We start from the raw sequence: 16,163 nt of genomic DNA on the forward strand, positions 1-16,163 counted from the left end.
ACGGCATTGAGGAGTTTACTACATCAGTCATCGGGTTCATTAATAAGTGCATGCATCGACGACGTCCCCACAGTGACCGTACGTACATATCCCAACCAGAACCAATGGAGTACAGCTGTGGACACCAACCGGTCAATCGCGATCGACTGGTTGATCTCCAAGGCATTCCTAGTTGATCACCAAACATTTCTGTAAAAAAAACAAACGAGAAAGCCTTGCGTTCCAAATGTTTTTATTTGATTTGCGCGGTTGGTGGTAGGTGCACTTGATTCAGCAGCCCTAGCGCCGGGAAGGCAAAGTGTTCCCATTTTGAAGGTAGAACTCTGGCTACCTGACAGGCCCAGAGAGCAAATCAAGTGCACTTATAGGCCTACCGCTGGCCAATCAGATTGCTCAGATCAATGTGTCTGCACTGCCATAGACTGTGAAAAGAAGCCTCAAACACAAGAGTTGATAATATAAGATTGCAAAAAAAATGTAAAACGATGACTAGAGAGAGACTCAACGAATCAGCAAAAAGCTGCTGTTTTTATGAGTAAGGTCATGTTTAAGTTGTTATTCAGCACTGTCAACACTTTTTTATAAGCCATGCGTGTTACAGCACTTTGAGATATCAGCTGATGTACGAAGGGCTATATAAATACATTTAATTTGATTTATCCCTCCACTCACGGTACAACCAGAGTCGGGTAAGAGGCAGCCTCACCGATGCTCCCTCCCTCCCCTCAAACTGAACATCAGATGCAGGCTACCAGTCCAGTGAAAAATAAAAATAAAAATAAATGCTCACTCCGCTGTTTCTCACAAGTAATACAACAAATTCTATATTACCAGTGTGGTCATATACGTAAAATGTAGAAATTTGATTTCAAAATGGTCTGAGAAGAACAACATTGGCAGGGCAATTCAAGTATATGCAGCAATATGCAGTAATAATGTATTGGGCTTACAACCTACTGCACAAACCTCATTGCTACAAAAGTGTTTTTAATTGGTTAATGTTGCATAGGCTTACGTTTTTGTAAGCCCTGTTTAAGCCCTTGGTCTGCTTTTTGACTCCGAAAGTGATCTTGACTCAGAAAAGGTTGGTGACCACTGGATTACAGGCAACATCTGCATTGAGCTAAAGGCTAGAGCTAGCGCTTTCAAGGAGCGGGACACTAACCCGGACGCTTATAAGAAATCCCCCTACGCCCTCGGACGAACAATCAAACAGGAACTAGCGTCAATACAGGGCTAAGATCAAATGCTACTACACCGGCTCTGAAGCTCGTCGGATTTGGCAGGGCTTGCAAACTATCACGGATTACAAAGGGGAAACCCAGCCACGAGCTGCCCAGTGACACGAGCCTACCAGACAAGCTATGCTTCTATGCTCGCTTCGAGGCAAGCGATTGATCTGTCATCAAATGATTTATAAGTACATGGGGAGAATAACTAGATGGCGAGATATAAAAGCCATTGTCGAAACCAAGTGTGTGCCATGTAGACTGCATCTCGGTGAGGACTATTATTTCCAATACTTTTAGGACACCATGACGTTGATAGTCCTTGTTATAAGTGAGCTGTACCCTTTTCACACTACTGAGCCGAGCAGAGCCGAGCGTACCGTACTGTTCCAGCCCGGTTACACATCCACCACAGTTGCTGGAACCCTGCTAAAAATATCAGAGCCAGCTCAGTTTGGTTTGGGTCGGCACGATAGTGAGAAATGGCTACTCAGCGATATTCCTTTTCATTAATGTGTTTGTCTCCTTATGCCCTCTGCTTAGGATGTTGGGGTATTGTACAGTAGCAGAATGTGGCGTTATTAAATAAAAATCAAAAAATTAAAAACAGGCAGCCCAATTCTGATGTTTTGCCTAATTATTGGCAAAAGAGCTAATCTGATTGGTCAAAAGACCAACAGTTCAGAATTAGGCTGCCTGTGCAAACGCAACCCAAGCGACATGTGTGCTCGATTTCTGAGACTATATTAAACACCATAGCGGAACGGGATGTAAACTCACCTCTAAGGTTGCCAGGATGACCTCCATGCCACTGGAGCCCTTGGACATGATCTCCTTCCGTGTCTTCTCTGAAACACAGAGGGACTTAAGTTACATTACGTTTCCCTTCGACATGTTAGTGTTTAATAGGCTACTGTTAATAGGCTACTATAGTAATGACTAGCCTAGTTATATTGTTGTCATTTTTACCATGCCATTTCTTAACCAAATAGCAGAATTCCTGATTTTAAAGTGAAAGTGAATACTGTATAAGCAAATATAAATAGCATGTACAGTACATTAAACGTTTCCATTTACAGAAATTGTGAAATCCATTTGCTGCTGCTGTAGAAGAGTGAAACATACTCCTCTCTTTGAGAAAGAGGGCTCTGCCCCTCTCTCAGTCTGACCCTAACCCCCATTACTACCCCTCGTTTCTCTCCTTTTAGTGTTTTCCTCGGGGGCGTAATTTACAGGAGGGACAGGGCGGATATATTTCACAATTATTAGAAAGAGGCTAAATGTTCCTACCGTATGATACGTTGAAGTCAAAAATACGCCACTGCCTGCCACAGGTTCTCTCTGAAACAGTCTTACCACATGGATGGACACAAAACCCCCGCAAACTTCCTGCGACAGCACCTCAATAATTAGTAAAAACACCAAGGGGACTTGCCCATCACAGAGAATTACCACATCAATCTGTCGCTCTTACACACGCGCACAAAAAGAGCACTAAAAACCAACATAGAGCTAACTCAAACACCAACATGACGAGGTCCGGAGCCTGCTGTTTTTTTGTTCTACCTTGTCGTTAATTGCACCCACCTGGTGTCCCTAGGTCTAAATCGGTTCCTGATGAGAGGGGAACAACAAAAACATGCAGCGGAACTCGCTGAGAGGGCCAGAGTTGAGTTTGAGGGCCCTAGTAGAAACTAACAGAAATAACAAAGTCCAGGAAAGCAAACAAAATATAACTCAAGTCAGCAGCACCCAGGGCAGCTCGTATCCCATGAAATAGAGACATATTGCTGGTGTGGATGCTAGCCACACCACCCAGGCCAGTAGAGGTTTGATGGAGTGTTTGATTGAGCAGACCTAATGAACACCGGGATGAATGGGAATATGGAAATGGAATGTGTGAAACAGGCTCATAAATAAAACACACTTTCCAAAATCAGGTTTCGGCACTGGAGCAGCTAGCGAGTTCAAACGCACAAGCACAACTCGACTCTCAGTAGCTGTGCGAAAAGTGATCTCTAAAATCATTTCTATCACACCGGACTTTTTAAAGCTCCTAGAAAACAAAACAATGGCTCACCGTTGACCCTCAAAACCAAAACAACATAAGTTTGGTCCATTTCCATGTAAAAGGACCCATGGAGCACCAACATGTGAAGTTCATAGGAGCCTGTCAACTGAAAGCTAAGAGTCTATATGTTTGAGAAATTGAGGAATATATACATTATTTCAACCATTTTTCATCCTAAAATTTGGAATAAGCAACTGCTTTGATTTCTGGTCAAGCAGACGGAAAAGGGGCTCTTAGAAAACATCTACCAGAAAAGGTATTCAAAACACAATCAAAACACAATCAAGCTGAAGTTAAGATCCTTGCCAACTAATATTAACATTTACATTGAATGTTGCAGAAGTCATATGCCTTCTGTAAGTTTAAAAAGTATTGTCTTGCCATTCTGTTCCAAAAACACTTAAATTGAAGATATTTTCAAATTTCTCTCATTCATGAGGGAGGATAATGAAAGTTCACAGAAGTAACAAGGTAGACCTACCAATAATGTAATTGTTTTTACTGATAACAATTTAGTTTATGATTTAAGTATTTTAAAACGTGTCATTCCGTAACAGAATGTCAACAACAAAAAATCTGTAACAGAATGACTGCAACTGAATTGGCTACAATGGGACAGAGTAGTCTCAAACCAGTTGGGTCACCTGCTACTGTCCTCCCTTCCACTGGCATACTGCGATGTTCAAAATCTGAACTCATGAGTGGCCTCAGTTGTTCGCGGGCCTGTGTTTAAGGGCAACAACTACCCAGTATTATGGTTCCCATGTTGTGTTACCTACACAAGCACTACCCAATACAAGGGTTTTTATTGGTTAATGAGGTATTATTCTAAAGCAAAATAGAATACAGTGGGCTTTACACTATTTATTTACTTTTAAACACTGTCTTCAGAAACCAGTTCAACTTTTGGCAACTTTATTTTATTTGTAGAGTAGCGGTTTTAGTTTTGCCAGTACGAGATATACAGAGTCCAGAGAAACCTTTGTTCCTTTAGACAGTAACTTCACAAACTGCTCAAAGTAGCTAGCTACCTGTAGTAGATCTGCACTACAGTTGCTGCATGGCACTGCAGTACAGTAGTACTCGTCCTCCAGTATGTAAATGAGTGTCAGCTTGACAATACTTTTTTTAAAAGAAACTCAGAAGTGACCCTACTTCCCAATTTCAGAACACCATCTTTACTATCCTAGGTGGGTATTTAAGTTCTGGTCAAATCACCCCCCCAAAAATATACTTTTTGGCTATTCAACACCCTAAAATTGTCACTTTCTATACTTTGCAGAAATTACACAAGAATGTTACAAAACCTCCTGGGTGCCCTATTGTAACGGGCATTGATGGAGTAACGGCCCCTTTATCGACTTTCGTTGACTCTTATTAGATCACTCGCAGAACAGCGCCCGTCCTTTGTAAAAGACAGCAGCAGTATGGTCTCTAATATTGAATCTCTTGATCCTCTCCCTGAGAATACTTTGTTAGTTACTTTTGATGTTGAGTCGTTATACACAAATGTTCCTCATGAGGGCGGTGTTGAAGCCATGGACCATTTTCTTCCTCAACCTGACCCTAACATGCTGACCAGACATACATGTTATTCAATCATTGCACCCACACTGCTCGCGAGCGTCTGCATGGCCAGGGGCTAAAATAATTGGTTCTATTTGTGAAGCTCGACGGACTGCAAGTCCTGCCTCTCCCATCTGCTTATTGGTTTTTAGGAACATAATACCCATGTGAGTGATTGAAAGATGAACAGAGGTTCCCCCTCCAGCCCAGTCGGTTGTGCTAATGCACCTTAAAGTTGGTTGCCAATTGCTATATAACGTCCAAAGAAGAAGAAGCCTGAAGGAGGAGAGATTAATTGTTGGAGTAGAGGACCTTGTGCATTTCAGGTAAAATAACAACCCAATGTATATATCCCAGGACAAATGAGCTAGCAACAGCAATAAATGCCATAAATGTTTCATGCTTTTCGACCTGTCCTCAAATTAATATAATTGGTTCAGAGTTTCAACCTGCGTGTTCTGAGCGCGTCTGGTGTGGGGAGACAAAATCAACAGTCAAGGACAGTCTCGCAAAAATAAGCATTCTTGCGTTCTTACTATCCGCTATTCAAAGTGCTCGGAACAAATTAAGGGAATCGTTCACATCCTAAGATCCGATGACAGTAATGTGTTTTCGGAAGCTCCTTTGGTCGTATTCTCACGGGGCAGAAAATTCAGAGATCAATTAGCAAACTCTGATTTACCACCCCAAAATACCCCCGCACAACGTCTATTTACGCCTCTACTGGATGGAAACTACAAGTGAAATGGATATGCTCAATGCAATGGCACTTACAAATGTAGATCCTTCAAACACTCCCATGCAGGGAAACAAATCCCAATCAAAGGTGTTATCACGAGCTCCACTAAGGCAGTTATTCATTTTTTTTATTTTAAATTGTGGGTAAAACAAAGTATGAATTAAAAGTACGAATCTCTGAGCATCGTAGCACAAATATGTGCAAAAACTCGACGTAACCAGTTGAGGCCCACTTTTTGGAAGCAAACCACTATTTAGTCCCTACGTTATATCGGCATCGAACATGTCACCCTCCCTAGGAGAGGCTGCCTGGATCTTTAATTTAAAGACTCTAGCTCCCTTCAGTCTTCTATTTAGATCTGTAAATTAACCAATGATATCCAGCCACACCCGACCATGATTACAGACACCTGTGTGTGTGGTTTGAAACTATATAAAACTAGTGACCTGCAGTGTTTGTCATTATACCCCGATGAAGACAGCTTGTCTGTGAAAACACTGGTTATTAGGTTATTCAATTATTGCATCTGAGCTCCTAGAGTGTGGCTCTATTTTCTTTTTCAAGGATCCCCCATACAGCCTGGAGTACACTGATGCTAATCGCCCCCAAGCCCAACCACCAGACCAGGACACAGCTCGTAGCACCTCCCCCTGCACTCTTAAGGCACTGTGACGTGTGACCAATCCTAGAAGGTTACTACACTACCCAGCCTCCCCTCTTCACTCCACCTACTCAGCATTCAAGCAGCCCAGACATACAGGTGGACGGGGTAGACCAGGCTGCGTTCCAGCCAGGTGCCCGCCTATACAGACAGCAAGCACGAGGCCCAGGCGCGGAGAGAAAGACAGAGGAGGCAGTTGGCCTGTTGCGTCTGATACTGCAGCAGTCATTATTCTCTTTCTCCCTCTCTCCTATTGGGGACTGTATATGAGGACTGTGTGGACGTCTCCCAAGTGGGGCTGGCTGTGACAGGGTGTGGCCGGAGGCCGAGCCCGATTAGAGCTGTAGTGTGCCGTGAGTGCAGGGTTTAGGAGTACCATAGAGTTGATATCCCTGCAAGAGGGACGTTCCACTGAGAGAGAGGGAGGGAAAGAGGGAGAGCGAGAGAGTGAGAGATAGCTCACATTTCAGCCTGCACCACTGCTTTGAGACAGCATTTCCTCTCTAGAAGACTGGATTTCCATAATAAAAACATGCTGTGTTTGTGGGTGAAAACCTATTTGAGCAACAACCAAATGTATAATGTGATGATTGTAAACTGGTGTAAAGCTAAAAGTCAAGATTTGCTAACAGGCTATGAGCTTAGAACGAAGAGCGATCTAGCCAAGTTAGTTACTTACCTAGCTCAGATCAGCAACACACAGTATCACATTGCTGACTAATGAACTTAGTGACAGCCCAGCTAGCACATTTGGTTTCTTAGAAGTTGTGGGAACGTACGTTTTTAGTTTCCCATTGGTTCTGGGAACGAAGCCACACGTGTCCTGACCGTTAAAACGGAACGTTTTTGAAGTTTTCTGCATTGACTGACCTTCATGTCTTAAAGTAATGATTGACTGTCATTTCTCTTTGCTTATTTGAGCTGTTCTTGACATAATATGGACTTGGCATGTCACCAAATAGAGCGATCTTCTGTATACCACCCCTACCATGTCACAACAACTGATTGGCTCAAACGCATTAAGGAAAGAAATTCCACAAATTAACTTTTAACAAGGCAAACCTGTTCATTGAAATGCATTCCAGGTGATTACCTCATGAAGCTGGTTGAAAGAATGCCAACAGTGTGCAAAGCTGTCATCAAGGCAAAGGGTAGCTACTTTGAAGAATCTCAAATATAAAATATATTTTCACTTGTTTAACACGTTACTACATGATTCCATTTGTGTTATTTCATAGTGTTGATGTCTTCACTATTATTCTACAATGTAGAAAATTGTAAAAAAATAAAGAAAGAAAAACCCTTGAATGACTAGGCGTGTCCAAACTTTTGACTGGTACTGTATATATTTTGTAACATTTGCTAGGTAATTAACATTAGCTGTAGCTACACCAAAACGGCGGTATTTTTCCTATAACTTGTTCTCCATCTTGCTTTTTAAATGGCGAGACAAGATTCAGCACTTTAATTTCCATGACTGATCAAAAATAGTTCTCTCATGTTCCCTCGTTTCTGCAACAGACACAGTGAGCAATATGTTTGGAACATCGAATCGCAATAAAAACGCAGTATAGAATCGCAATACATACAGAATTGTAAATCAGTAGTGTAACATATCGAAGTAAAAATACTTTGAAGTTCTACTTAAAAAAGGAAAGACTCATCCATTTTGAATGTTATTTTGTGGATCTCTGAGCGATATTCTATCGATTCCCGGGGGGTAATTTCATGTGCATCTGAGCTAGTGCCGTTCAAGCAGGCAGAAACAGAACCGGTATGATGCAAAAGTCATCATACCAGCTCTATTTCTGCCTGCTTTAAAAGTGAATAGCTCAGATACACATGAAAATGCCAACAATCAATAGAACATCAGTCAGAGATGCACAAAAAACAATGCAACATTCAAAATGGGTGAATCTTTCCTTTAGGTAGTTTCTGGGTATCTGTACTTACTATTTATATTTTTGACTACTTTTACTCCGCTACATTTCTAAAGAAAATATGTACCATTTACTCCCATATATTTCCCCTGACACCCAAAAGTTGAATGCTCAGGCAGGACAGCATTATGGTCCAATTCACGCACCATCAACAGAACACGTTGTCATCCCTACTGCCTCTGGTCTGGCGGACTCACTAAACACAAATACTGTGTTTGTAAAATATGTCAGTGTTGGAGTGTGCCCACGGCTGTCCGTAAATTAAAAGAACAAGAAAATTGTGCCGTCATGTCTGCTTAATATAAGGAATTTGATGTATAGCGTTTGCTTTTACATTTTACTCAAGTATGACAATTGAGTTGTTTTTCCACCACTGTACAAAGTACATTTAAAACCAAATACATTAGAACTTTCACTCAAGTAGTAGTAGTATTTTACTGAGTCTCACTTTTACTCAAGTAGTAGTAGTATTTTACTGAGTCTCACTTTTAACCAAGTAGTAGTAGTATTTTACTGAGTCTCACTTTTAACCAAGTAGTAGTAGTATTTTACTGAGTCTCACTTTCACTCAAGTAGTAGTAGTATTTTACTGAGTCTCACTTTTACTGGAGTATTTTTTTGATATTTGGGTAGCATATCTTTACTTCTACTCAACTACGACAATTGAGTACCTTTTCCACCACTGATCGTGATACATATAGAATCGCAATACATATCGTATGAGCACCTAAGTATCATGATAATATTGTAGCGTGAGGTTCCCGGCCCTAAATAAGATGGGCCTTGTATTAAACTCTAAAAGACTTCGACTTTGCCGATGATCTGGCGGTTTAATAACACACACACACACACACACAACTAGGGTACAAGAAGAAGAAAAAAAGAGACAGAAGCAAGTCGGACTGGTTAACTGCAACAACTGCAAGACAGCTTTTCCCATCAACGCAGCAAAGGCAGTCCAAAACAATCAAGTAGCAATACTTGGATTTACACAGTTTTACATAGAGCACCATTGCATTATACCTACAGTAGCGGTACACGCATAGACATCTGCACTAGGATCAAGAAAGCCCGAACAACCTTCAAAGTTCAAACAAATCTGGAGGTCAAGAAAATACAGCACAAAGAGAACTCTAAACCTACTAGAGCTGTGTAACGACAACACTTCTATGCCTACATGGTTACGAGTACTGAAAAATGGTTGAACTAAACCTGAAGAAAAAAAAACATCCATCCTCCACACAACTTGGCACCAAATAATCATGAATGTCATCTTTTGTCCGAAACACTATCGAACTCCCCCTTCCTCAGACAAACAAAGCAGGACGCTACGGACACAATAGTCTTAAGATGCCGCTTGAGCTGGACTGGACACGTTCAAGGAAGAACACAGACCCCATTCCAAGAGAAGAGCTGTCCACTGGTCTCCAGAAGGAAGGCCCAACACAACATGGCAGAAACCCATAGGGACGGAGCTCCAACAACATTAGCCTTAGAGTTGGAGTACATAACAGAGGAGAAGATGGCCAAGACAGCCTCTGCTGCTGCCATATGCGCCAGCTGGCATAACAGGGGTGAGTGAGTGAATCATGTGTGCATAATACTGAAAGTAATACAAATAATGTTGAAGTGTTGTTACAGGCAGTTGTTGGAGCTTGGCGGTACAGGTGAGGTAGAGGTTTGGTGCAGGTGAAATATTAATGCAGCCACAAAGAAGGCAATGCTATATGAGGGTAGAGATCAGGGTTCTCGTCTTTTAAACAAGACGGTGCTGCCGAGTATGGCGGGAAGGGTGGAGGCCATATCCTGCAATCTAGAGCAAAAGAAATACCCTATTAGGGTGTGATGCCTGGCCTTAAATGAGTGGCGCAGCCCGTCCACAAGGTGGCGCAGCTCCACTCTTACATTATTTGAGGAGATGCCTGGAGATGTTGAGGAGAGACACAAGTGCCTCAACAAAGACATGTGTAAGATGTCTGTGATACAGATGTGATAGGGTGCAGCTATAATAAGACTGTATTGCCAGCAATTATTCAGCGTAACACAGAACCCAAACCGGCTGCGTGCGCACGCCATCGTGCATAAATTTGTTTTGTCCCCCTACACCAAAAGCGATCACGACACGCAGGTTAAAATATTTTAAAAAACTCTGAACCAATGACATTAATTTGGGGACAGGTCGAAAAGCATTAAACATGTATGGCAATTTAACTAGTTAGCTTGCACTTGGTAGCTAATTTGTCCTATTCAGCTAGCTTGCTGTTGCTAGCTAATTTGTCCTGGGATATAAACATTGAGTTGTTATTTTACCTGAAATGCACAAGGTCCTCTACTCCACCAATTAATCCACACATAAAACGGTCAACCGAATCGTTTCTAGTCATCTCTCCTCCTTCCAGGCCTTTTCATCTTTGAACTTATATGGTGATTGGCATCTACACTTTTACCAGACAACCGGCAAAACAGTTTGTCTTTCAATCACCCACGTGGGTTATAACCAATGAGGAGATGGCACGTGGGTACCTGCTTCTATAAATCAATGAGGAGATGGGAGAGGCAGGACTTGCAGCGCGATCTGCGTCAGAAATAGAAAGGAGTTCTATTTTAGCCCTTGGCATCGCAGACGCTCGTTGGCACGTGCGAGCAGTGTGGGTGCAATAATTGAATAACGTGGATTTCTACATTTACATTACGACGCTCGCGCACGCGACGTGTCCGGTCTGGTCAGCATGTAAGGAAGATGCTGTGAAATTCCACCGGAGCAGACTGGCAAAATATGCACGGCTTATTATAGTTTTCTTGACCCAGAGTTTATTAGAGGCCGCCATTTATTTGCCAAAAATTTAAATTATACCCAGCTATAACAAGACACAGGCGCTTGTTGGATTCTCAGTGTTTAACGGAAAATGTACAGTACGCTGTGCATTGGGAAAGTATCATTTTCAACAAATTGTTACGTTATAGCCTTATTCTAAAAACTTTATGCAATACATTTTTTTCCTCTCATCCACACACAATATCCAATAATGACAAAGCAAAAACAGATTTTTAGAATTTTTAGCAAATGTATTAAAAATAAAAAACAGAAATACCTTATTTACATAAGTATTAAGACCCTTTGCTATGAGATTCAAATTGAGCTCAGGTGCCTCCTGTTTCCATTGATCATCGTTGAGATGTTTCTACAACTTGATTGGAGTCCACCTGTGGTAAATTCAATTGATTAGACATGATTTGGAAAGATACAAACCTGACTATATAAAAGGTCCCACAGTTAATAGTGCATGTTAAAGCAAAAACCAAGCCATGAGATCCAAGGAATTGTCCGTAGAGCTCCGAGACAGGATTGTGTTGAGGCACAGATCTGGGGAAGGGTACCAAAACATTTCTGCAGCATTGAAGGTCCCCAAGAACACAGTGGCCTCCATCATTCTTAAATGGAAGAAGTTTGGAACCACCAAGACCCTTCCTAGAGCTGGCCGCCCGGCCAAACTGAGCAATCGGGGGAGAAGGGCCTTGGTCAGGGAGATGACACAGAACCCGATGGTCACTCTGCCAGAGCTCCAGAATTCCTCTGTGGAGATGGGAGAACTTTCCTGCAGCATTCCACCAATCAGGCCTTTATGGTAGAGTGGCCAGATGGAAGCCACTCCTCAGTAAAAGGCACATGACAGCCCACTTTAAGTTTGCCAAAAGGCACCTAAAGGATTCTCAGACCATGAGAAACAAGATTCTCTGATCTGATGAAACCAAGATTGGCATTCAGGCCAAAGAGTTTAATCATCACATCTGGAGGAAACCTGGCACCATCCCTATGGTGAATAATGGTGGGGGAAGCATCATGATGTGGGGATGTTTTTCAGCGGCAGGGACTGGTACTAGTCAGGATCGATGGAAAGATGAACGGAGCAAAGTACAGAAAGGACCTCAGACTGGGGGGGTTAGGTTCACCTTCCAACAGGACAACGACCCTAAGCACACAGCCAAGACAACGCAGGAGTGGCTTCGGGACAAGTCTCTGAATGTCCTTGAGTGGCCCAGCCAGACCTCAGACTTGAACACTGATCAAACATCTCTGGAGACCTGAAAATAGCTGTGCAGCGACGATCCCCATCCAACCTGACAGAGCTTGAGAGGATCTGTAGAGATGAATGGGAGAAACCCCCCAAATATAGCTGTGCCAAGCTTGTAGCGTCATACCCAAGAAAACTTGAGGCTGTAATCGCTGCCAAAGGCTGCTTCAACAAAGTACTGAGTAAAGGGTCTGAATACTAATGTAAATGTAATATTACAGTTGTTAATTTTTAATACATTTGGAAACATTTCTAAAAAAACGTTTTTTTGCTTTGTCATTATGTGTTGTGTGTAGATTGATGAGTAAAAAAAACACAATGTAAACCATTTTAGAATAAGGCTGTAACGGAACAAAATGTGGAAAAAGTCAAGGGGTCTGAATACTTTCCGAATGCACTGTAGGCTATTATTTTCCCATTGGCCTTTCCAGAATGGTTCAAGCAAATATATGGTCATTGTGTAACCCAGTATATGCTAGTACTCTTCTCACCCTGAGTCTGGATGAGGTGGAGGATTTTGGCAGTGATCTGCCTGCCAATCTCAGCGTCCGCCAGCATGGCCTCCCTGTTCAGCCTCTCCAGCTGGCCCAACAACATTAGCACCCTGGAGTTACTGGGAACACTGGGAGAGAGAGACAAAGAGGTTTAATACTTAACATATACCTTGGCATCAGGTCATGCTCTCATAAAGCAAATAGTCTCCAGGGTCGTGATCATTAGGCACCAGACAGAGGGGAAAAAAGGACAGAAACAGAGAGCGACTACCTGGACTCGTCCAATAAGAAATGCTTATTTTCCCTTTCTGTTGTGAAACATTTGAAAATATTTTCCATAGTGCGCCCTAATGAACAAAACTATGCTCTGGTTATATTACGCTAATGTGGGGCAGTGAGGCCAAAGGTCACAGCCATGCGAGAGAGAATCTAAATGTAGAAATAGACCAAATGTCTTTCATATGCCCTTATAAAGACAGTGAGAGACCAAGGGAGAGAGGGAAAAAAGAGACAAATAGACCAAAATACACTAAGAGCAACTGAGTGAGATACTGCTCAAACAACACAAAAAGACAAAATGCACACACACGCTTTCATGCACTTATATGCTCACAGACATATTAGCTAGACTAAACAGCAGAGACAGTCACACTAAGAAAGTCAAACAATCTACCAAGCCCAGAGTTTATCAAAAGTTAGCCTATAAATTGAGCTGCCTACGCCATTGAAATATTAGGTCTGGGGGTGGCACAATTACTGCATAACCGTGTAGTTATGGATGTCATGAAAATAAAATAAAAGTCATAACATTTTGAAAAAAGTGTATTTAACGTATACCCAGGAATCAGGAAGAAAAAGGACAGAAAGTGGAGAGTACCTGGACTCGTCAATAAGAAATTATTATTTTCGCTATTGCGAAACAGCGGACTGAAGATGGAATGGCCGTTGAGGCCATTTCTGCGGTAAAATGTACTCTTAAAAATGTGATGAAACTTTGTTTGTCCTTGCTGAAACAAGCAAGGTGTTGTAGCAAACAAGTCTTTGGTTGCCTTGGCAATGCCCCCCACAATACAGCACGCTCTGCTACCGCACGGCAAGTGGTACCAATACACCAAGTCTGGATCCAACAGGACCCTGTATTGACCCTTTTTCGCACAAACTCAATGCACACACACTGAGTGCTAGCTAGCTATAGTACTGACCGGAAAATTAAGCTAACTAAGACCAAGAAAACCAACGGACTATACAGCTACAAGTAGTGAGTGGAGTTACACATGGACTATACTAAAGTTGAATGTCTTGTGATGAAATGTTTTCCACACACATACAGTGCCTTCAGAAAGTATTCATACCCCTAGACTTATTCCACATTTTGTTGTGTTACAGCCTGAATTCTAAATTGATTCAATTGACTTTTCCCCCCACGCATCTACACACAATACCTCGTAATGACAAAGTGGAAAAAATGCTTTAAAAATATGTTTGCTAATTTATTGAAAATTAAATACTGAAATCTCACATACTGTACATTGCCTTCAGGAATGAACACATTTGTTTGTGTTACTGCCTGAATTCAAAATGGATTAAATAGATTTATTTCTCACCCATCTACACACAACGACCCATAATGGCAAAGTGAAAACATGTCTTAAGAAATGTTTGCTAATTTATTGAAAATAAAATACAGAAATATGTCATTTACATAAGTATTCACTCTCCTGAGTCAATACATGTTAGAATCACCTTCAAACACTATGCAAGACTAATGCTAAAAGAACAAAAGGCTAGTTATTACAGGCCCCAAACAGTTATTGACCCCAGCAGTGAATGTTTTACAGAGGAACCTAAAATAGCTAGGGTCACAATGGCACCATGACTGGCCCTGGCTGGTTTAATGACCTGTGGTTGTGCTGTCCTTAGACTGATCTTACAGTGTCACAAGGCATTGAGCAAACTACAGTGTATAATATGAGGGCAAGGGGCAGTGTATAAGAGACAGTAATCTGGCAGAAAGAAAGAACTGTGTGTGTGTCCGAGACAATGGTTACTCACCCTTTCTCAGTGGTCATTTTGGGCTTATTCATTTTTTCTCACACACGTCAACATTTCACATCAACTGCAAATAAAGAAAAGCAAGAATCAGCAATGCAACACAGTTGTCCTTCCCTGTCTGGACATTAATGTTCACCCCTGTAAATCCCAGTCTATAATTTATATTATATCCTGTGGCAAGATGAGATCAGCAACATGCGGAGAGATGGTACGAACAACCCCTATTGATAAATCCAATGTAACAAAATAGGACCGGTCATGCTGTCTATCAAGCTCAACTTGTTTAACCAACACAAAAGGGTGTACAGTAGAATTAACGGGCTCCAGTGTCAGGAAACGAAAGAGCTGCGACTATGTCATTAAGCTACTTAGCTAATGAAATCAGACCAAAAGCATTGCAAGACAATAGGAGAAAAAAACTAGTAAAGAGAGAAGACAAATGTATGTAGACATTTGACCTGGGTCATTAATGAGTTATTACCATTCATTATGTCATTGATGATTTAAAACAGTGTGTAGCCTATACTGTAAGCATCATTCCTAGATATAAAATTGTAGGCCATAATTAAAATTTAAAAAATTCAACAAAGATGTAACTAGTGAACCTACATGTACAGACAGTTGTTGTTAGCCAAGGGGACTGAAATGAAAAACCGAGAGAATCCTGTTCTTCACTCAGTCGACCTGGGCTAGTCTGCCCTGTTGTCAGTTATTTGCCTTTGCAGCAAGCATCTTCAGCTAGCTAACGTTCACATCAACGTGTGAATAGCTAAATGCCCCCAACTGCTGTAGACGGGCCTAATCAATGTAGCTAACGTTAAACGTCATCTGGCATACTGGCTATCTGCCAAATGTGTTGTTGCAAAATGCACTTATTCAGATCTTCATTGACAACAACATCACCAGAGTTAGCACAACGGCTAGCTATCTAACTAGCAGTGACCGACTGGTTTACGAAATAACTGGCTGGCGGGTAATAAGGACATCACAGCCCCCACTGCACCTGCTCAATGTCCATTCGGTTTCCTAGCTAACGTTAGCGTAGCTAGCTAGCGTTCCTGCTAACTAAGCTAGCTATTTGGAAATAATGTCAGAGACGTGCACTAATATGCTGAAAAATATTCAAAAATAAACATTTTACGAACCTAGGTATATGGAAAGTTAGTGTTGTCCCATTAGGACGAGGCAATCCCTAGATGTAAGTGTGTTGCCTGAAACGATGACCCGATGTACAAACCCCCTACTGGGTTGGAGAACTGTCAAGAAGAACTGCCAGGAACCGTGAATAACGCGAGAATGCAAATTTAGTTTTGAGATGTGACGCGAAAATATGCGACC

The 16,163-nt window shown here is 41.8% G+C and overlaps 1 protein-coding gene across 5 annotated transcripts in view; it reads right to left on the reverse strand.

Annotated features, from left to right (window-relative positions):
- Nucleotides 1–16,116, reverse strand: part of LOC115139780 (cytosolic carboxypeptidase 1-like) — a 41,822-nt gene extending 25,706 nt beyond the window's left edge. For 3 of the 5 annotated variants that reach the window (XM_029677548.2, XM_029677547.2, XM_029677546.2), the window contains exons 1-4: nucleotides 15,971–16,116; nucleotides 14,826–14,889; nucleotides 12,771–12,901; nucleotides 2,010–2,077 (exon numbers count right to left, since the gene is read on the reverse strand). In XM_029677548.2, the coding sequence (XP_029533408.1) occupies nucleotides 2,010–2,077; nucleotides 12,771–12,901; nucleotides 14,826–14,857 (231 nt within the window). In that variant the 5' untranslated portion in view covers nucleotides 14,858–14,889; nucleotides 15,971–16,116. Of the gene's footprint in view, nucleotides 1–2,009; nucleotides 2,078–2,519; nucleotides 2,794–11,298; nucleotides 11,411–12,770; nucleotides 12,902–14,825; nucleotides 14,890–15,970 lie in introns of those variants that run through there. The other 2 variants (XM_029677550.2, XM_029677549.2) reach the window with 2 other exon arrangements.
- Nucleotides 16,117–16,163: the final 47 nt, after the last annotated feature.

The sequence above is a fragment of the Oncorhynchus nerka genome, linkage group LG13 (assembly GCF_034236695.1).
Source record: "Oncorhynchus nerka isolate Pitt River linkage group LG13, Oner_Uvic_2.0, whole genome shotgun sequence".
In the NCBI taxonomy this organism is placed as follows: domain Eukaryota; kingdom Metazoa; phylum Chordata; class Actinopteri; order Salmoniformes; family Salmonidae; genus Oncorhynchus; species Oncorhynchus nerka.